The 23,220-nt window shown below is 36.8% G+C and overlaps 1 protein-coding gene across 1 annotated transcript in view; it reads left to right on the top strand.

The window, feature by feature from the left end:
* LOC129232560 (alpha-mannosidase 2-like) overlaps positions 1 to 22,460 on the top strand; it is a 59,483-nt gene extending 37,023 nt beyond the window's left edge. The window contains exons 2-3 of the mRNA XM_054866694.1: positions 8,364 to 8,536; positions 19,656 to 22,460. Of these exons, the coding sequence (XP_054722669.1) occupies positions 8,364 to 8,536; positions 19,656 to 22,443 (2,961 nt within the window). The 3' untranslated portion in view covers positions 22,444 to 22,460. The remainder of the gene's footprint in view (positions 1 to 8,363; positions 8,537 to 19,655) is intronic.
* Positions 22,461 to 23,220: the final 760 nt, after the last annotated feature.

The following is a 23,220-nucleotide window of genomic DNA, read 5'->3' as shown; positions in this document are numbered from 1 at the left end:
AGCTTCCCACAAATACGATGAAAAATTACTGTCATTCACAAAGCGTCAAAGCAAAAATTATCAGTTACGGCATTTGTTTGTTTTACCTTTTTCATCCGCCATTAGACAGTGGCTGCAGCGCCTCCTATGGTTCATTGGAGTTGCGAATTGCTTCGTTCAAATGGAGAAGAGTAGAAGCAATTTTCACCGGTCACACCTTGACGAGCAACTTTCAAGTGTATAAATAAAGGGTGTCCCAAAATTAACGCAAGATTTGAATTTGCCGCCATTTTTGCAATAAATGGTTGGCAACCCTGAAAAAAGAACAATTTGACAGCTGAGAGTTTAGGGTAATCAAAAATGGAGCTTTATACGATACAATAACGCGCTTTCATTACTGAACAATTGTTTCAAAAATAATGAAAGTTGAGGCTGGTCAAGCAGTTACTGTTATTGGCGCTCGGTATCGCAACACGGTAATGCACGGGTGGTTGTGGGCTTGTTGACATAGACCTTTGAATTCAAATAACCCCATAAGAAGAAATTTAAAAATGTTAAATCACACGATCTAGGGTGCCAATTCTGATGACCGAAATGAGAGAGTACGCGACTAGGAAATGCCTTATGCAGTCATTGAAATGTTTCACTCTCTGTAGCTGTATGGTACAATAACACCCCATTTTTACTAACCCTAAACTCTCAACTGTCAAATTGTTCTTTTTTCATGGCTGCCAACAATTTATGGAAAAAATGGTGGCAAATTCAAATCTTGCGTTTTAATTTTGAGACACTCTTTACATATTTTTAAATGGCTACCAAAAGCCAAAAGTGGCTTCCATGTTTAGTGATTCTGATAGACAGTGGCTACAATTCAGAATTCTTAGTTTAGAGCTTTACGACAAACCCTCCACTCCACTACAAAAGGCAATGTTTAAATAAAACGTGCCAAAAAGCGGAAAGAATAATAAGAGCGAAGAGCAACAATTAAAATGTCATGCAACTGTTCCAACAATTCCGAAATGTGTGCAGGATAACAGTTGGTTGACACGCCCGAAATTCTAACTGCTGCATAGAAGGGGAAAAAAAAAAAAAAAACTAAACAGTTGCTTTGAAGCAAAACATATGCATGTGAATTAAATGTACTCCACCAGAAAACCGTCTCATGAGAGTGACCATGCGATTAGAATTATAATGCGTGACTGAGGAACTACAGAGAGATCATCTTCCTCCACTCTTCTTTTTCATTTTTTTTACCTCCTGTAATCCCTTGACGCAGTTGAAACATTTTATTTAACATAAAGACACTTTGTCTTATTGAGGAATGCCGTATCATAATAAGTATCCGACGGATGACGAAGTTTACATTTCGTCCATTCATGAAGGATCAAATTGAGATGATTTATGTTTAGATTTTAATTGAGTGGAAGAGGGGGGGGGGAGGGAGTCCTCTCTGGTTGCTGTAGCCGGTATGCTTGTTTTTTCCCCTCTTATTCGACGGTCCCTATCATTTTATTTTCCCGCCAGCACCCTCTGCAGCATCACCGTCGACCGGCTGCTCACGATGCTGCTCCTCTAGCAAAAGCCGTCTCCAGGTTGCGTCAATATTCTACACTTACACGCATACATACATGCACGCACGTACACACACGCACAAACACATACACACATATATATACACCTACACACATATATATACACCTACACACATATATATACACCTACACACAAACACATACACACACACAAACACATACACACACACAAACACTTACACGCACTCAAACACATACACACACGAGTACATACAGACACCTACACATACACACATACCTACACACAATTACCCACACACTCATGCCTGCACACAGACGCAAACACATATGCCTACACACACATACACATCCCCCCCACACACATAAACACACACGCATACATACTACACACACTCTCCTGCTTGCGAAAAACATAATTTGAATTCAAGAGGTCAAAATTCAATTTTTTTTTTTTTTTTTTTGAAAAGTTGGGCTATATTACTACTTTTTAATATCATTGATTAAATAACTTCGAAAAATGGAACATGGCATCATAATTTGGCATGGATAGACACCGTAGACTTTATCTTTCCACATCAAAGTTCCATTCTTTTGAAGATGAGAAAGGATCATTACATTGGAATTTTTAGTTTTACTTTCGGTGAAGTAAATTAATCTACCTACCATATAAAATTTATTTTTCAAAAGACCATTAATTTTTCACTCTTAAAAGTGAGGGGACAAGACCCCTTTACCTTTGTAAGTGAGGGGCAGTTGCTCCCCTTGCCCATCCGTACGAGCCGCCTATTTCCTTCTTTACTAATAATAAAGCTGAAAGTCTCTCTGTCTGGATGTCCGGAGGATGTCTGGATCTCTGTGACGCGCATAGCGCCTAGACTGTTCGGCCGATTTTCATGAAATTCGGCACAAAGTTAGTTTGCAGCATGGGGGTGTGCACCTCGAAGAGATTTTTCTAAAATTCGATGTGGTTCTTTTTCTATTCCAATTTTAAGAACAAAACTATCATAAGATCGACGAGTAAATTATGAAATTATCATAACGTGGAACCGTAACATGGGCACAAGCCAATTGGCGAGATACGAAATTATCATAACGTGGAACTGTAACGTGGGTACAAGCCAACTGGCGAAAAAATTCACCATACATTATTTGTAAATATACAGGCGAACCAAAAGACCTTTTATTTTTTCTATTACGGGCAAAGCCGTGCGGGTACCACTAGTCTTCAATCCTTATATATTATTTCTGTAGCCTGTTTTTGGTTTCTACGCCAGATTTTCCTCAATTCTTGATCGATTTCTTTGATTTACACCTTATTTTAAAGCTTATGGTGCTGGCTACTGACGAAAAATAGACCCACGGTCTAAAAATTGTTTTTTTCAGCCGAAAATCGTATTTTAAAGAACCAGAATGAGGTTTTCGGTTAAACTTATAACTTTAACTTGCACTATGACCGACAGAGCTGAATAGCTAGATCGGCAGAGCGTTCTCCTCGTAACCAGGAGAATGCGTGTTGGGGCCCACGTCCGGACAATCTGCATCAAAAAATTAGAGAAATATCGCGCATTACACAAACATTTAATTAAGTGGATAACAAATATGAGGAAATAGAATAAATGAGAAGGAAACGCTCCTTGCTGTTATGAAGACTTGATGTGACTTTGTGCTAAATTACTTCTTTTTTTTTAAGCTTTGGCTGTGATAAGAAAATTAAAGCATAATGTAAGCGAAAATATAAGTAACAGGTTTAAGATTTCAGACTACAATAGAATTGTTTTTTGTTCATAAAAAAATAATAAATCGTATATTGAAATATATATTCTTCTAATGAGTTTTTGACTCATTGTACAAATAAAAAAATTACTACCTCAATTTGAAGGGTAAAATGTATATTTTTTCTTCTTTTTGCAAAAAAAAAAAACAAAAAAACAAATAGCTTATCACATTTTTACTACATTCGAAAAGCTACGCTTAAAAAAGAGCATAGTTCAATTTATTTTGTATTTTAACCGTGCTGTTAAATGATGGACACGTGCTGCCATCTAAGTCATAACGGTTCAAGCAGCCTGCGGTAACAAATTGTAAAAATTTTCAAAAATAAAAACATTTTTCTTCAATATCTTATCTTAAATATTATTCCCTTCTCATTTTAAAACTTATCAGGCTGGCTAATGACGAAAAATAGACTTACGGTCGAAAAATCAAGTTTTCGAAAACGCCCCTTGCTGTTTCAAAACCTTGATGCAGCCTGTAGTTCTTATGCATTTTTTTTAAAGCAAAGCTCTAATGCAGTTTTCCATTTTTTTACGTCACTTTCGGCAAAAAAAAAAAGAAAAAAAAAAATAGCCTGTATGTGTGTTCATATTTTAATAAAGCTTAAAAGCACTGGACTTAGTTGTTCGGTTAAATTGATAAGTTTCTTTCGGTAGAGCGTTCGGCTATAAACTATCTGAACTTCGGGCAAGTTTGGGCTGTTCGACATAATATCAAATTTATATTAGTATTACGCATTACATGTACTCATAACATACAAACGTAATAAAATAAATGCAGTGGGAATGCTACTTGGTGTTTCGACTCCTTTATGCAGACTACAGTTATCATTCGGATAAGTTGACTGTTAATTGAACGGTGTTCTTCCTTTTTTTTAAAGCTTTGACTCCATCCAGACCACTAAGCATAATGTAAGTAAAAAAAAGCATTAGATTTACCTCAAGGGAATCCTTTTTGTGCAGAAAAACATTTTCATTGTATGCTGAAAGATTAGATTTTTCTAATAGTAGTGTTCAACCTTTTGTACAAATGAAAAAAAAAAAAAAAAAAAATACGCCGGCCAAATTGAAACTACGAGTTTTACCCAGTAAACCTTTTTTATTCGCGTGAATGCGATATAAAACATTAAAATTATTATCAACGTCATTCGTAGGAAATTATTTTCTACTCCTCTGTTTTCTGCTGAAAAAAAAAAAAAAATACATTTTGTCTACGTTCGAAAAATTACACTTAAAAAACGGATTCAGGTTAACTGGTTTTGGTTTTGAATTTTAAGTGTTCGATTAAAAGAGGAACATGTGCGGGCATTTAAGCCGTAACGGTTAAAGCAGCCTGCTATGGGAAATAGTTCAATATTCAAAAATAAAAACACTTATTTTTTCAATCGAATTTATTACTTCTCTAGAATGTTTGTTTCAATCGCTACGTGAGACCTTCCTCATTCTTTAATCTAATTTCTTGTTTTACGAATAATTTTAAATCGTATCATGCTGGCTAATGACAAAACATAGACGCATGATCTTATTATATTTTTTTCGGCAAAAAGCTTTTTTTACTGTGTTTTATTACGCATTCCTTCAATGAATAGCATTCGAAAAGGAAAGCGCAGTTGCTACATTTGTTGGAGCGTCGTACTGTTAATCAGAATGGCGCCAGTTCGAATCCGTGTCACTAATTATATCTTTAATGTTTCTTTTTTTTTCCATCAGATGCTCACATGGGCAGGACTGTATTTGCCACAATCTGTTTTTTCACATGCAAAATTACTGATTTTTCACATGTCACTCAGCCACACTTTTAATGATATTTATATTTGCATTGAAAATGCGTACAACCAAAAGGGGAGCGATGATCAAATTATCACAACGTTGTATTTAACGAGGTTTTGTTACTGATGTATTCAAATTACATCCCTTTTCTTGTGCGCTTACTTTTTCCGTGTACTTTTTTTCGGTTCTTCTTCATAATGTTCTTCCTTTGAAAATTTTAAAGAACGAAATGCCTTATGAAACGTTTTGAAGCACAGTGCGGAGTTCCGCACGGGTCAACTAGTGAAGGAAAAAAAAGCAACGCAATAAGGCACAATGTGGCAGGAAGCTGCATACACGTGTTTAGAGGGTTAAGTAGAACTCCTCTTTCACAGGGCTGCAGAGTCGGAGCAAAAAACGACCCGTTCCTACTCCGACTCTGAGAATTTCAGAGCATTCGACTCCGACACATTTTCCCCTGAATCAGCCCGACTCTGACTCCGTTAGCACTGAATCATTGAGGGGAGGGGGGTGACAGGCAAAGCGACGGACCGACAGACACGCATATCCTCCTCTAATACAGGGGTGCCCACCTATAGGGCGAGCCGTGGCGCTGACTGCGCATTTGAAATTTTTAGGCGGGGGGGGGGGGTCAGGGATATTTTTCCCATTTGGGGAGGGGCTCTTGGTCTTGGGGGGTTCTTCGTGAGATTTAGGGGGATGCGCTTTGTTCTTGGGGGGAGGGCGGTATATCCCTGGTCTAATTGCACCATACTTACAATTTTTTATGTTTTCAACATTTATATAACTTTTTAACTAGAATCTAGACTTAGAGCAATAAATAAATCGTAATAAGTTACTTCGTATATGCGATTTGAAAATGTCTCTCGATTCCGCTAACAAAAAATTTTGTTTCATCTTTCGAATAGTAACTACCTTTTTTTATCGAACTTTTCGTACGCATTTAAAAATGGGAAAGAAAGCATTTTCCGTTTTAAAATGCTAAAATGCTGCATTTGAAATATATATTGAAAGGCAGAATCAGCTTGATCAAAAAATGCTTTTGTTTAACGAAGTATGTGAAGTAGAATTCCCTTTGCCAAGCAACGGTTGCTATGGAAACGGTGTTTGCGACCTCTTGAGGGTCAGAGGTCTGACTTGCAGTCTGCAGGGGAATAGAAGTGAAATGTTCTCGCTTCATGTTCGCGTTTCCCCCCTTAATTTATTGATTGTTAGAGCTTGTTGCCCAGCTTTGAATTTTTATTAATATTTTATTTTTTGGAAATTATTTTTACGAGTAATGAAAAGTACTTGTGCGGAAATAATATTCGAAATGCTTAAATAATGAGAAATACATCGAATTATAAATAATAATTTTCAACTTAAATTAAATAAATGAGACGCTTCAACCCCACTGACATTTTATGCATAAATCAGTAATCCTCAACAGGTGACTTTTTTGAAATTTGAGAGCATTCATTCGCTCATAATGGATTCTCTAGTTTTAGCAGAACGAGTTATTTATTTATTTATTTACTAGTGGTACCCGCACGGCTTTGCCCGTAATAGAAAAATTAAAAGGTCTTTTGGTTCGCCTGTATATTTACAAATAATGTATGGTGAATTTTCTCGCCAATTGGCTTGTGCCCATGTTACGGTTCCACGTTATGATAATTTCGTATTTCGCCAATTGGCTTGTGCCCATGTTACGGTTCCACGTTATGATAATTTCGTATCTCGGTAATTGGCTTGTGCCCATGTTACGCTTCCACGTTATGATAATTTCGTATCTCGCCAATTGGCTTGTACCCATGTTACGGTTCCACGTTATGATAATTTTGTACCTCGCCAATTGGCTTGTGCCCATGTTACAGTTCCACGTTATGATAATTTCGTATCTCGCCAAATGGCTTGTGCCCATGTTACAGTTCCACGTTATGATGATTTCGTAATTTACTCGTCCATCTTATGATATTTTTGTTCTTAAAATTGGAACAAAAAAAGAACAAAATCGAATTTTCGAAAAATCGCTTCTAGGTGCACACCCCCATGCTACAAACTAACTTTGTACCAAATTTCATGAAAATCGGTCGAACGGTCTAGGCGCTATGCGCGTCACAGACATCCTACAGACATCCTCCGGACAGAGAGACTTTCAGCTTTATTATTAGTAAAGATTTATTTATTTTTGTAACATTTGTCTTTTGTTTGAAAAATCGCAGATTATCAAACCCACTATAAAACGATGTAATGCTTAAGGTGAAAAACCAACGTAAATAAAGCACAAAAACTCAAGAAAGTACCGCACATGGCTATTACAAGGCTACATGGGATCTTTTTATCAGTGCTTAAGAAAAGTGAAAAGAAAATAACTACTGATATGTGAAGATATAAGTGCATTGTTATTTAAAGTCTGAACCAAATGACTGGTATGACAGCAGCAATGTCATGTGTTTTTTTTTAATTTAACAAAAATGTATTTATAATCATTTAAATTCCATTGAACTAGACTAATTTCTTAATATAGAGCTTTTTTGAGCAATCACGATTGCTTATTGTTCTCATTTGACAGTCCTTGATGTTGGGATTATTTTTCAGCTTGGACCAGCAGCACCACCGCCCACCGGCGGCACGGCTGCTCTGGTCCTGACCACTGTCCCCCGGAATCCACTTCTGCTGGCTGGTGGCGTCCGTGTCCTTCACACGCATGCTCATACACACTCACCAACGCGTGAGCGCCTTTACACACATACACAGGCCTACGTGCACACACTTAAGCCTGCACACACACAACTATACACACATAACCACCCAGGAGGAGGGACATGCTTGGGAGGGTGGGAGCCATTTCTCGAAACAATAACTCTAATCAGTAGGGTCTTGTCGCAACTCGTGATTGCGAAAAACATAATTTGAATTCAAAATTTCGGAATTCAAATTAGAGTTGATTAGAGGAAGAGGGTCACAGGTTTTTTTTTTTTTTTTTTTTTGTATTGAACGACATTATTTAACAACTACCAAACTTTTATTTTTTTTTCATGGAATTTAATTTAATACAGTTGTAATTGCATTAAGGATACAAAGATAATTTTCATTTTGATTAAATTACTATAAAAATACCCCTGAAAATTATTGTTTCTTAAAAAAGCCGTCCTTTTTTTAGCGGTTTAAACCAAAAAAAAGTCGGCCGGCCAGTCCTGGCTTGATCGTATCGTTGCTTCAATACAAATTATTTTTTAATTATTTTTCTCTATTTTTACCGCCAAGATACTCTTCTCTGCAACATTCTTTTTTCTCTCTCTCTCCTCAGGTTATCGTGGTGCCTCATTCCCATAACGACCCTGGATGGTTGAAAACGTTTGATGGCTACTTCATGGCTTACACCGCTCACATCCTCAACAATATGGCAGACAAACTGAATAAATACAAAGACATGACGTTTGTTTGGTCGGAAATATCCTTCTTTTCCAGGTGGTGGAACAGGTATGTTTCATCAGTATTGGAAGCAAATTTCAGCATTTTGTTGGATCATTGTGTGTGGTTATGCAAATATTTTACTGCGGTCCTGCTTTCAGATTTCACTGTTAGATACATGCCAAATTTTGTTGCTGTAACCTTTCTTCCTCCGGAGTAATGCTCATTTTACTGTTTGTTGCTTTTTTGAGCAATCACGATTGCTTATTGGTTTCATTTGACTGTTTTTGGCGTCCTATCATTTTATTTTCCCACCGCCACCCTCCGCAGCATCACCGTCGACCGGGTCCTCACGATGCTGCTCCTATAGCGAAAGCCGGCTCCAGGTTGCATCCATGTCCTACACACATGCGATACATACACGCACATACAAACAAACACATACACCTACGCACACACACATGCACAGACACACACAAACACATTCACACACATACACATACAAACATGCGATACATACACGCACATACAAACAAACACATACACCTACGCACACACACATACACAGACACACACAAACACATACACACATACACATACACACACGCATACATACAGACACCTACACATACACACACACACAAAAACATACACACATACATACACACAACTACTCACACATTCATGCATGCATACAGACACCTACACATACACACAAACAAAAAGATACATACACACAACTACCCACACTTTCATGCCTGCTCACAGACACAGATATGCCTACACACACATACACATACCCCCCCCCCCACACACACATTCATACACACAACTACCCACACACTTATGCCAGCACACAGACACAAACACACATGCCTACACACACATACACATACCCTCTACACACATTCCCGCCACACACAAACACACACGCCTACATACACACACTCGTGATTGCGAAAAGCATAATTTGAATTCAAGATGTCAAAATTCAAATTATTTTTTTTTTTTTTTTGATAAAGTCTGCATTAATACATCAACCAAAAACGATCAACGATTTGAAGCATCAGTTTACATTTTCTTAAATTCATATCCACACATACCGTATTACCCCGCATTAGCCGGCATGCCGCAAAATTCTGTGGTCACCAGATTTTCAATAACACTTTTCTGGCCCTTTCCGCCGTGGCGCAAAATTTGAGGCTAGGGAAAAATAATAATGCTATAAGAAATATATGTTCAGCTTAAAAATGAATATAAGTTCTGTACATCTCTTTTTAGTATTGTTACAAATTCTGTAAATAGTAATTATTTTTATGATTAATTTGTTGTAATCTGGCTAAATGCGTTTATGCCATTATTCTTCATCTAAAAATTATTGTAGTAACTTAACTTTAACCCTGTATTTCCTGTAATGAATATACAACCCCCTTACATTCGAATGAAGTATATGGTCCTTCCATTTCTGCACGCTAAGATTTGTGAATGGAATAAAAAAAAAGAATCATTTCGAATTTTGTCGAACTTTTCAAAGCAGTATAAAAAGCCGAGTGGCCGTTTGAAGGAGAGTCAGTTTTGCTTTTTTTAAACTGTCTGAGCCGTTAGCTCTGTTATTGTGCCTTCGCACCGTGTTTTCGCGTATTTGGATGTAATTACGTGTGTAACCGTTGAGTTTACGGTGTTAATTGATGTTTGCCTAATTGTTATGGTTGATTTAGCAGTTGCAAATACATTTCCTGTACATAGCTGTAAATAAATCTCCTGTGCTTTTCTCAAGAACTGTGTCGTCATTTAAAGAAAGTTTGAAGTTGCATCGAACGTGTAACAGTATTAATAAACAATTTAATTTTGTAAAAATATTAACTAACAATGTCGTTTGTTATTTTAGCAAGAAAAATATTATTCACTGACGAATAATTTTATAAAAATAAAATTAAAACTAAGCAAACATTTAAGCAGTAAGTTACCGCCCCTTAGCCAGTGCTAAAGAATTTGCCAATAACTATTCATTAAACAAAAATTGAATTTACCTCTCTGAAAGGAACCAAGAATATTTTTTTAAAAAAACATTATGAACGAAACGCAGTAGCAATGGTTTACTTTCTGATTGGAACTGAATGGAGAAACTCACTATTGTTTTGTTACAAAATAAACCTCAAATTATCCGGCATGCCGGAAAATTCGAATTTTCCGGCATGTTGGTCAACCTCGCTTTTTTCCGGCATGCCGGCTAATGCGGGGTAATACAGTAATAACAGCTGTCATTTTCTCCGGAGAGGAGGCTTACATTTGGCCCCCCGACCTCACGACTGATCGAGGATCTTATGTATTTGCAACCATTTAAAATCTGTTCCAGGGCCACAGTGGCGGATTTACTAGGGGGGCGGTGGGGGCGACCGCCCCCTCCGTGACCGTCATTTTCTAAAACTAATAATATAGAAATGAAGGAATTACTAGCACTCGCTACTAATTTCAATCAAGTACATTCCACAAATTTGCTTGAAATTAAGTTTAGACAGTTAGTGTACTCAACGATGGACAACGTTACCCACTTTTTAATTTGAACCTAAGCTCGCCCCCCCCCCCCCTTTTTTAATGATTTTTATATTTCTATGTGTGTCTTCCAACCTTTTTCCTCCATGGACTACACTATACTGGTACTATAATACATTGCTATGACTTTAGTTTCCAGTGACTTAAACAGTAGTTTCCAATCCTGGGGGCGATAGCCTCCAAAGGGGAGAGTTGACACTTCAAGGGGGCTGTTCGTGTGGAGCGATTAGTATTTAAAAGACAAGATAAAGGGGAAGGGGACATTTGACTCCCTACCCCCTTAAATGATGAGTTTGGGGGGAGGAATGGCTTTAACGGTTTTCAACCGCCACCCCCTTGAATAGGCTGTAAATCCGCCCCTGCAGGGCCATTCCACGAAAAAGTCGACCCTTTGTCCGGCACGTGATGGTTTATATATTTCGGTATAAAGTAATAGTTTTGAAGGATAAAGGCGAAAGTTTTTGCTTGAGAACTCACACATAAGTTTGTAACTTGTTAAGCAGAAAAAAAATTGTTTATTAATATATTAAAATACTAGAAAAGTGCCTTTCAATATATGACAGGTGAAAATTGCTTCTGGATTCGAACGCAGCAATTGCCTGTTTGGTGATACAGTTGAGCCTCCATACATCGAACTTCCACATATCGAAGTTTTCTATATATCGAAATTCCAGCAAATTTCCGTGTCCATTACAAAGAAAAATTGTTTCCATATATCGAAAAAATCTCTATATATCGAAATTTTTTTACAGACATTCGTCGATTTTTTTCCCACTTTGGACTGTTTGTCTCATGAAAAATGAAGGTTAGGGGAGAAAATTATGTTCACTAAAGGTTGGTACGAAACTCACAAGGAATCTGTGGTTGAGAGGAGAGTAGATAGATCGTTGTTTCGTTCTGGAGTTCTTAAATTCCCTCCAGTTTATTTCAAATCTTAGTTGCAACCAGTAAAATAGTAAAATCAGTTTCAAGTTATTTCTATTATCTGTTGATTATCATTGCTAATCTTTTTAGTTTCAGTGAAAATCATTCAAGTTAAGTACTAGATTGATTTCTTACTTTTCTCTCAGTTACATTGTCAGAACAAAAATCCCCTAATATTTGGTAAATTTAGTATTTCCGCAAGCAGAGTTCCTGCTATTGTGAGAAATCGGAAAGTCGTAATAAAAGTACAGAAACTTGCAGAAAACCCACTCAAAAACATGAAACGGCATTACAGTTGGCAAAAATTAGTTTCATTTTAATGTCTTAAGGAGATTTTTATGATAAACTAAAATTGTTTCTACATATCGAAATTTCTATATATCGAATTTTATTCCCACACTTTGCCACTTCGATATATGGAGGTCCGATATTTTGATAAATGACATTTTAACCCTAGCTCCAGTGGAATAATCCTAAACTCCAGTAGATAGCGTTCATTTTTGTCCCCTTTTTCGTTTTTTCATTCTCCTGAAATGACACAGTCTTACCAGTAAGACAGTTAACTACCGGATCCAGTTCAGCCTTGTCACAATTTCCCTGCATGTTAAACATTGCCAAAACATATTTTCAAATAATCATCGGCGATGGACGTGTTTCAATGTTGGCATGTTTCCAAAACATACGTTTATGGAGGAAATTGTAGTGGTGAAGATAGATTGGGAAATATAAGGAAAACGCGAACCAAAGCGCTAGAAAAATCAAAATCTTTTTAGATTTAGATGATGAAACTTCTGCAGAAAATCTGCAGAAACTACCAATTTTCTACAAATGCCTTCCAACTCCAGATAGAATTTGGCACAAATTCTGCAGATTTCTTTCAGTTCAAAGTAAATCTGAAGTTCTTGCAGATGACTTATCGAATTCAACATATTTCGCAAGCTTTCCACCGCATTATCATAATTTCTGAAAATTTTAGATTTTCTTCTAACTTAAAGAAATTTGCGGAATTTGTGCACAATTCTATCTTGAGTTGGAAGATATTTGCCGGAAATCTGCAGTTTCTGCAGAAATTTCACAGAAATCCGTAGAACTTCTGCAGAAAATTTGAGTTTTCCTCTCACATTTGAACAGAATTGTTCTGCAACGTAGGCATCTGCTCTGCGACATACGTCGCAAATTTAATAGTATTCTGCTTTGGGGGTTGATGACGTCAGAAGCGTTGCTCGATCATTATGAGGATTATTTTTCATGAAATATATGTCGCATCACGTGCGGGACAAAATGGCCGTTTACCTTGGAATGACCCTGACCTAACAGTAATAGTGAGATATATTTTTAAAAAATATGCTGCTTATCAAAGAAAACTAAAACTATTTGTAGGTACGAACACTATTTACACTGTTTAAAAAAAGAAGTTGTTAACTTATACCTTCTACATTAATTCTATATTTTTCAGGAAGTGCTATATAAGATTTTCACTAAAATTCTCTCATTGTGGGCAAATATAGTCATTCTTGATTAATATTTCATTGCAACTTTCATTATTATTGAAGTTTTATAAGTCTAATTTTTGTTTCTTGTATTCTTTTCCCATTTCAAAATAGAACTTTGACAACGTAAAAACAGGAAACATCGATGTTAAACATGAAAGTCAATAAGTTAATGGTAAAAACATCAATATTTTTGGAAACATTGATATGGATGACGTAGACGTCAGTTCTAAATTTAATGGCCGAAGAAGCTTAAAATTTGACTTCACCAAGTAAAAAATAAAAAAATGAACAAACAATTTCGATTTTTTAATAGAGTCGTTTCTAAAATTTTAAAAGTACATTTTCTGAAAGAGAAAGTAGGGGAACCTAGGGAGCCTTGACCACGTTTTCAGATAAACATTTTTGTAAATTTTATATTAAAAATTTAAATATCATATGATAGCACATATTGAAGGACATTCTATTGGCAACAGGAATATATTTGCGATAATGTAAATAATATTTTTTCTTTTCTAAAATTAATATTTTTTAGAACTTAGGTTAGCGGGTCAAGCCTCCCTTATTAAGGAAGACTTGACTCATGGTCTGGGAGTCTTGACCCGGGTAGTGATATATAATTGTAAAATGAGAAATAGAAAATATTTTTTATTAATTATGTAAATATTAAGTATACATGTTTTAGCATGATAATTAAATGTTTAGAAATTATTTTTAAGATCATGTATATATTAATATTTAGAAAACATTGGTAAAACATTGGTAAACATTGGTAAAACATTGGTAAAACATTTATAATATTTTACCAATTATATTTAAAAAATAATAAAGAATACTGTCCATAGAATCAAGTAAACAGACTTACCTCCTATTTATTTTGAATATATTTTATTTAATTTGTGCATACATCAAAATGTACAAGATAGGACATTATCTTAATGGCATAAATTAGGAAAAATCAAAATTTTCATGACTACTCTTACAGTATAACCAGAAGATATAGGACATGGCAGTTTAGTCATATCTGTAAAATATACAACAGATGAATCATTGTTTTCAGGATAAAATAAAACTGATTGTTCACATCGTCGTAAGAAGGTGACTTCATACTCATCATTTGTAAACATACAAAATATATAATAATCATATATATTATCCTCATAAAGTAACTATTGTAATTATAAATTGTTTTTGCTAAACAGTATTTCTAGAATTCCTGAACGGTTTAAGTAAGGGAGCCTTGACCCAGTGGGTCAAGCCTCCTTTACATAGAGTGGGTCAAGCCTCCCCACCTACCCATTTTGTACAGAATAGCACATGGTGAGGTGAAACCTAATTCAAGGGACAAACTTTATAGTTATAATAAAAGCTCAATATTATAGTATTTAGAAAATCCCATTTGCAAAACTATAAGTTAATTACATTTGCTGAAAAGGTCTTACAAATTATGCTCAAAATTCTTACTTTTTAGGTTGAAAAATTCTCTTTTCTGAATATCTCCACACACCTGATAGCTAGATGAATAAAACTAAGATGGATGCCTGATCACATCACTAGCTTTGATTGCCATCTAGTGAGAAACAGCTAAAATATTTTTAAATACAAAAATTGAAGGGTGGGTCAAGCCTCCCTTATGGTCAAGGCTCCCTAGTTACCCCTAAATTTAAATATCCTACATTACGTGTAAAAAGGTTAGTTTATACCACAAAACAGCATTTGATTAATGAGTAGAATAAATTTTGCATTATATGATTATTTCCTGGTGTGAAAATAAATGTGATTTTTAAGTCAATTTCGAGGCTCCATATTTCTAAAACTATAAAGAGATCAAATATAAAATTTTTGCCACATATTTACTGCTATATGAAGGTTATACAGTTAAATTTTCATTGATTTTCGTTCAGTCCCTTTTCGGATATTGAATCTTAAATTTAGCATTTTTTCTCTAAGATGGCAAATTTGACTAACTGTAAAAAAAATGGATTTCCTTCAGACGTTTCACACCATAGACTAATAATAAGAGTAGACCGAGCTATGGCAACCCTTTTGCTGCTCATAAACCAAACCATGTGACTGGTGGATATCCTAGCAACAGCGGGCGTTAATCGTAGCAGACGATCAACGCCAGCGCGAAATAAAACAAATAGAATTGATGGAACACGGAAAAATGATCTTTTATGGAGTCCCATTTGTAAATTTTTTATTCTAAGTTGTAAATATTTTGTTAATATAGTGAGTTTTTCGTTTAGATAGTATTGTGCATTTTCTTTAGTCAATTTCAATAACTCTCTAAGCAATAAAAGATGCAAGCGACCAAGAAGAATTAGCAAACGGTAAGATTTTTACCTACAGTTTCAATCTAAGATACCGATTAGTACATATTTGCGTTAACGCAAAACGTTTACGCCATTTCGTTCACGCCAACGCTGACAGATCAAATGAAATAAAAGTTACCGAAAACTGATCAAAAACTATTACTAATGTCAAAATAATGCATAACTAAAAGAAAAACAGTTCAATCTATGCATCTGGAAGTTTTTTTTAATGAAAACACATTGTCTTAAAATACATGTCGAGTGCCAAACTATAGATAATGCTGCCATCTAGCAACCATGCTGCCAAAGTTTTCGCCAAGCCCTTCCACTAGTCACATGATACATCTATGAACCAATTTTCTTCATCAGCAAGAATGAGAAAGCTCGGTCTACTCTTATTATTAGTCTATGTTTCACACTGCTTCTGAGAATAGTTCTATAAGATATCTATTCAAAGAGGAAAAAGTAAGATTTAGTCTTACTTTTCTTCTACTAATATTTTTATGCTAAAAATGTGAAATTTAACACGGAAAATCTCATTTTTACGTCAATGTTACCCAGATTTGTTAAAACTTATCAGAAAAATAACTATCATAGAAATTTAGGCCATTTTCTACTTTATCTAAGAGTTTTTGTAAAGTGTTATTTTCATGAAAAGTCTTACCCCGCAGATACTGAAAAGTGGTTGCCAAAAATAATTCTGAAGGTTTAAAAATTTTTAAACCACTGTTTCAGACTCCCAATATAACAGTTAAATAACAGGCAAAAAATTTTAAAAATAAAAAAAGTGAGCAATATTTTTTTTCTTTTCCTATATGATTACACATGGATTGACCCTAAAATTTTTACAATTAAAAGGAGTTTCTAGTTTAATTCCCAACTGGGTTTTGCATATCCAAGCACTGGTACACATTTTAAATTATATTTTTATAATCATTGAAGTAGTGCATCTTATGGCGCTGAAACAGATATTAATATTTTCAAATGATTTTTAAATCGCTCAATTTGCCGCTTCTAAAAGTGAATTGAATCTTATTAAAAACTGAGCGTATGTACCTATGTATGTCCAAGCTTCTCCTTCCGAACGACAGTGAACTGACCATTGAACCAGATATCGATGGATTCGTAATCTTCCCGTCTTCATGTTTGGCTATTTAATATAATCCTACGATAATAATTAGCGGAGACATCAATTAAAAACTATTAATTATGACACTTAGATTTCGACATAAAATCCCTATTTTTCGAAAGCTTTCCTCCATTGAAATTATTATTCAGTGCTTCATCTCAACTTTCCGCAACAACGCTTTTATTAAAATGCATAGCGTGAAGAAAATCATTGAGATAAAAGATCTGTTGCCATTTTTTTTTCTCGATTAAGAGCAGGTAAAATTCTTGTTTTTGTTTTGATGCTTTTCCTGTATCAGGGGATTTAAAATGTTTACTGTTTGGGGGTTTTTTCCCGCAATCTGCCGCAAAATTTCACTGACATTTTTTTTTTTTTTTTGGTTCAAGCCTGAGTGTTGAACTCGCGTCATTTGACATAACTTTTATTTTCTAGGTAGACCTTGCAAAGCCGGGCGACGCAGCTAGTTTCTAGTTAAATTCCGAACTATGTTTTGCATATCCAAGCACTGGTACACACTAAATTATTATTATTGCATATTATTATTAATATTTTTTTAGCATTGAAGCAGTGAATCTTATGGCGCTGAAACAGATATTCATACTCCTTAAAAAAATTTCAATTTTGAAATTTGCCGCCCCTAAAATCTGCTGCCCTAGGCGGCCGCCTAGGTCGTCTACCCCTAGAACCGGGCCTGGTCATAGTATAAAGACCCAAAATTTTTCTGCGCAAGGACATCACAGCATATAAGAAAAGGTTCGCTATTGATTGAGCTTAGTCGCGCTGGCTTTGGCAGGAAACAGTAGCAAAGGTGCAAAAATTGCTGCAAAAAGCTAAACATCATAGATTCATTTAATGTCACGTGACCCGGTGGTACCCATCCAACCATCTCCGATTTGGAGGACGTTCTACAAAGATACAGACATCCTTTGAAACGAACCTATGCAAATTTTCAGCTTCCAAGACACAAATTATGAGGATCTAGGATACCGCAAAAAGAAGAGGAAAAGTGGGTTCCAATATGTTCTCCAAACATGGCAATTCCTTCGTTTTACAAACCTCATCCGCCATTTTGGAGTCCCCCTTTTTTTCGATCCTAGATCCTCGAGATTCGGGTCTTGGAAGGTGAAAATTTGTACAGATGAGTTTTAAAGGCATGTCTGCACCTCTATAAAATTTCGTTCAAATCGGAGATGGTCGGGTGGAGACGAGGAGGTCACTCGACATGGAATGACTCTAGCCGCGTTCACAAGAGACTTTTGTACCTCGCTACAGCTCCGAAAAACCGGTTGGAAAATTCACCATTCACATGTAGAAAGAGGTTGAAAATTGTACCCGAGAAAGCGGTTTTTACCCAGCATCCTTAGCGGCTATACCCAACAAGTAGAGGAATTTATTTGGGGTAATGCCTTCTGGGTAAAAACTCTCCATTACTTTTACATTACAATGACTCTTTATTAATTACTGCCAAAGTCGACGCGACTCAGCTTAAATAATAGCGAATCTTTCTTACCTTCTATGATGTCCTTAAGGAGAAAAATTTTGAGCCTTTACACTACGACATAGGTCTGGCACTCATGTGCGCTAAGGCCGCCTATATATACGAGCCGACGCATCAGCTTAAGATTCGCCGTTTTGGATCGGAGCGCGTGTTTGAGTGGTTGTCTTTTGTGGCGAGTTATCGTGTTTGGTGATTGTTCACTTTGAGCAATTATTAGCGGCACGTGAATTGTTTGTTAAATAAAATATTATTTTCGGCAAATTTGACGAAATCCATAACTTTGCTGTAGTAACCATTGTGAGGGAATAGATATAATATTCCTTCTCAATGGTAGTAACCCGATGAGTGCAACAATGAAAAATCCGATCCAAAATGGCTAAACTTAAGCTGATTCCTCGGCCTTGTGCGCTTACTCTATAGAGGAAATGAGATGAATCCAAAGGTGTTCGTGCATTAGTTTTTGCTCCCAGATCCAAGATGAATTTTCACTATCTGTTCGCGGACCTCATGAAAATTCCTCGCGGACCAGAGGTTGAAAAGCACTATTTTAGAGGAAGAGGATGAACTCTTATATTTGCACAAAACCAGTAACCATCGCATAACGTATTGCTGAAGCAAATCGACTGTTTCATCAAATGGAAACTATTAATTCTTTTCTCTTCGGAGTTCAAGCTGCCAGAACCAGACTACACTTCGGTTCAGGGCCGCATCGGGGAGGGGGATCTTGGGGGTCAACTCCCTACCAGAACCTTTGGTTTTGATACTGTTGGCCAATCTTAAGATGGTAGTTTATCTGCAGAGTAGGAATGATTTGATCGGCCACCAGAAGGTAAATTCTGTCAGGAAGCGCTGAAGCCATGAGAAGATTGTTAATGGGATCACAAAATGTAGATGCCTTCCTAAAACGAACTATATGCGAAACTTAAGAGAGCTTGATAAAACGAACCGTAGGTATAGTATAACTTTAACAACATTATCAACATTCATTACTAAATTACCATGGTACAACTTTCTCAATTGCTTTTATCATATCGTTTTTATATGCAGAGTCGATAGTTTTTCTGTTCTTACTCGTTATTTTAAGGTAATTTGTCAATCAAATACAAATTAAATGTTGATAAAATAAAAACAATTGTAATTCAGTCGGAGTTGCATTAATAAGAATTATGGATTATGATACAAAAAAAAGACGATGAACTGTCTCGGTTCTTTAATTATTTGCAACTGTGTCTGATTTTGATAACATACATCTGTAACAGCAATTTCCTTCCTCTTCTAGCTTAAAGAATCGCCCTCATCTAAGGGACCAAGTAAAGCAATTCCTACGGAAAGGCCAACTGGAGATTTTAACCGGAGGCTGGGTGATGACAGACGAAGCAGCAGCCCACTACTACGCCATTGTGGACCAATTGGTGGAAGGCCACCAGTGGATGAAGACGAACCTTGGCATTGCACCTCACTCAGCTTGGTCTGTGGACTCCTTCGGGCACTCTGCAACGGTTCCTTACATCCTGAGAGCTGCCGGAATGCACAACATGGTCATACAACGCACACATTATGCGTGGAAGGCATACCTCGCAGAAAAGCGGCAGTTGAACTACTGGTGGCGCCAAGAGTTTGACAACTTCGGGCCCAACAATCATTCGTCCGACATAATGTGCCAAATGATGCCGTTCGATCTGTACAGCATCAAGCACTCATGCGGGCCAGATCCTGACGTGTGCTTACAGTTCGATTTCAGGCGCATCCCTGGCGAATATTCCGAAAGTCGAGCAACGCCCGTTACTCCTGAAAAATTGGCAGAGAGGGCAGACCTGCTCTTGGGACAGTATGGTAGAATCGGTTCCTTGTTTCCTCATAATGTTGCTCTGGTGCCTCTCGGGGACGACTTTCGTTACAATCACGACGAGGAATGGGATCAGCAGTACGAGAATTACGCGAAGATAATGCAGTATATCAATTCCAGACCGGACTGGAACGCTCGAGTGAGGTTCGGGACGTTGAAAGATTACTTTAACATTGTCCATAAGAGAATGAATTTCTTGGGTTATGACAATATTCCGAGCCTAGTTGGTGATTTCCACGCTTATGGAGACATCTACGGAGAAGGCCATCCTTCGTACTGGAGTGGATATTTCACCACGCGGCCGTACTGGAAACATTTGTGTCGTGAGCTTCAGTACTGGTTGCGCAGTGCCGAAATTTTGTATTCAGTATCCAGGGCCTATGTTAAGCAACATGATTTGCCGCATTTATATAAACGGTTGGACCAAGATTATACGTATTTAACTCTGGCCAGAGACAGCTTAGGCTTATTTCAGCATCATGACGCAATTACAGGCACAGCGAAGGAAGCTGTGATGGCTGACTATGGCATGAGACTTTTTCGCGGAATAAAGGACGCGAAAGGTATAATTGCTCATGCCAGTTTGTACATAATGGCTGAAGAAGCTGTGAAGCGGTCTGTGGACTTGAGGCCCGCTCATCCGCTTACTTCGTTCCTTTATCCAGACATCGACCAGACGCATTTTGATAAACTGCCTCAAAAAGTTCCTCTCAGCATACCATCCCAAGGAAGGAAAATAGTTTTATTTAATTCGAAAGCACGTCGCGTCATAGAACCCATTCGAATTAGGGTGAAGAGTGCCTCGGTCAAAGTTTTGAATCCCGAAGGAGATGAAGTGCCTGTACAAGTGAATCCAGCGTGGAACGGAACTGTCGAAGTTTTAGGCGACGTTTATGAACTTCTGTTTTTAGCTGATCTCTCTCCCCTGTCCCTGATGACCTTCACAGTGATGCCAACTGAACGAGTGCCTCGTCCTCGATCCCAAGTGGCTATTACGCTGAACGACGCTTTTGCTAAGCAACCCCAAAATTCCATTTTCTCTTTCCAGAGCCCCACGGATGTGGACATAGAAGTGTCCTCTCCATCCCTCGTTGCCCGATTTTCCAAGCAAAGTGGTTTAATTCAAAGCGTCGAAATGAAAGAAGACGATATCATAAATAAAGTGAACCTGTTGCTCCAAGCCTATAAGTCTGAAGAATTCAGAAGTGGTGCTTATTTATTCCATCCATTAACGACGGATCCCGTGCAAAATATCTCTGGTAGATATCCCATTATTCGGACAGTGAAAGGTCCTTTGTGTTCAGAAGTGACGGCTGTTTATTCGAATGTTGTAACAGTCACTCAGAGAGTTTACCATACATCTGGTATTTTGGGGAAAGCTGTACAAATAGAAATATTATCTGACATTGCGCAACTACCTGACATGAATCTTGAATTGTTTCTCAGAATAAAAACTGATATTAAGAGCGGCAACGTGTTTTACACGGATTCAAATGGATTCCAAATGATAAAGCGGAAAACCCTCAGCTACCTTCCTTTGGAAGCAAATTACTACCCAGCCACGTCTGCAACGTTCCTAGAAGATGCAGAATCTCGTCTCACCTTACTTCTTTCCCACGCACATGGCGTGGCAAGTGTCAGTTCAGGGTGGTTGGAAGTGATGCTCGATCGCAGACTTCGAGGGGACGATAACAGGGGCTTGGGCGAGGGCGTGTTGGACAATAAGAAGACTTTGTCAGAGTTCTGGCTGCTTCTGGAAGGAATGAATGAAGAAGCAGCTAATGAGGTTCCAACCCTTTCGCTCAATTCGCATTTCGTGTCGTCATTCCTTTCCGATCCACCCGTGGTCGTCGCAACTCAAAGTCCGGAGCAGCGGAATTTGAAGCCAAAAGTGGAATTCCTAAGTACCTCATTTCCGTGCAATGTGGAACTGCTGAACTTCAGAACTTTGCCTGCTGAAGATGATTTCGAAGTACCATCGAACAGCAGTCTTATGATTCTGCATAGCAAGGGAATCAGTTGCAGGGTTAAAGCTTGGGTGGATGAAGCTTGTTCTAGTCAAAAGGATAGCAGGATAAAATTAGATTTACAAAACTTGTATTTATCGTCGATAAGTAAAACATCTTTAACGGGTCTTAACCCACAAGAAAATTTCGGCAATAGTTCAGTCTTTGCAGACGTAATGCAGCTCTCTTCATACAATATTACGTTCAAGACATGAATTCTGTGTTACAGCATATATGGAAAACTGATTATTTAGTCTTGCAGGAAAGTCTGCTGGAAATAGGAAGAAAAAAGAATATCATATTTCTATGATTTTTTTTAAAAAATTTAACTCCCTTTTCGCTAGCTAGTCAATAACGAGGCTATTTGTGTTGTTTAATCTATCATGAGTACAAATATTATTTTGAAATAGAAACTTATCTGTAGTTGAATTGAAGGTCACATGTAAAAAAAAATGTCAGAAAAGAACAAGAAATTTTTATCAGTCCTTTATTTTCATGGGCGAATGTACTACAAATTGAATGCATGTTTTGAAATTTCGTTTTGTAAATTATCTTCCAAATTTTCGAACTGTATGTACGAGTTATAAATGCTATTTTCTTATACAGATCGTTTTAATCACATCTTTGGAATACTAGCGATAATTTTGGACGGTTCTTATTTATAAATTAAAAGGTACTTTTAACTTACTAATTTCTTGGTGGCATTTCTCCCAAAGAAATATTACTGTAGGGAGTTTAAATATTTCTAAGATATTGCTTAATTGCTTTAATGCTTTTTCGCTGAAGTACTTTTAAATTGGAAAACTTATGGCGAAAATTCAACAATTATGAATTTTTTTGGACATGGTTACAATAATACGAAAGGCGTGTGAATAGAAACAGCCTCTGACGTACTTATGGAAGATTTATTATTTTAATTACGTCTGAAAATACTTACTCTTGAAGTTTCATTTTAACTATATTTGATGATTATTAGTTGACCCCCTCGTTTT

Source organism: Uloborus diversus, unplaced genomic scaffold, assembly GCF_026930045.1.
Source record: "Uloborus diversus isolate 005 unplaced genomic scaffold, Udiv.v.3.1 scaffold_127, whole genome shotgun sequence".
NCBI lineage: Eukaryota > Metazoa > Arthropoda > Arachnida > Araneae > Uloboridae > Uloborus > Uloborus diversus.
This window is presented reverse-complemented; position numbering and strand designations above follow the sequence as displayed.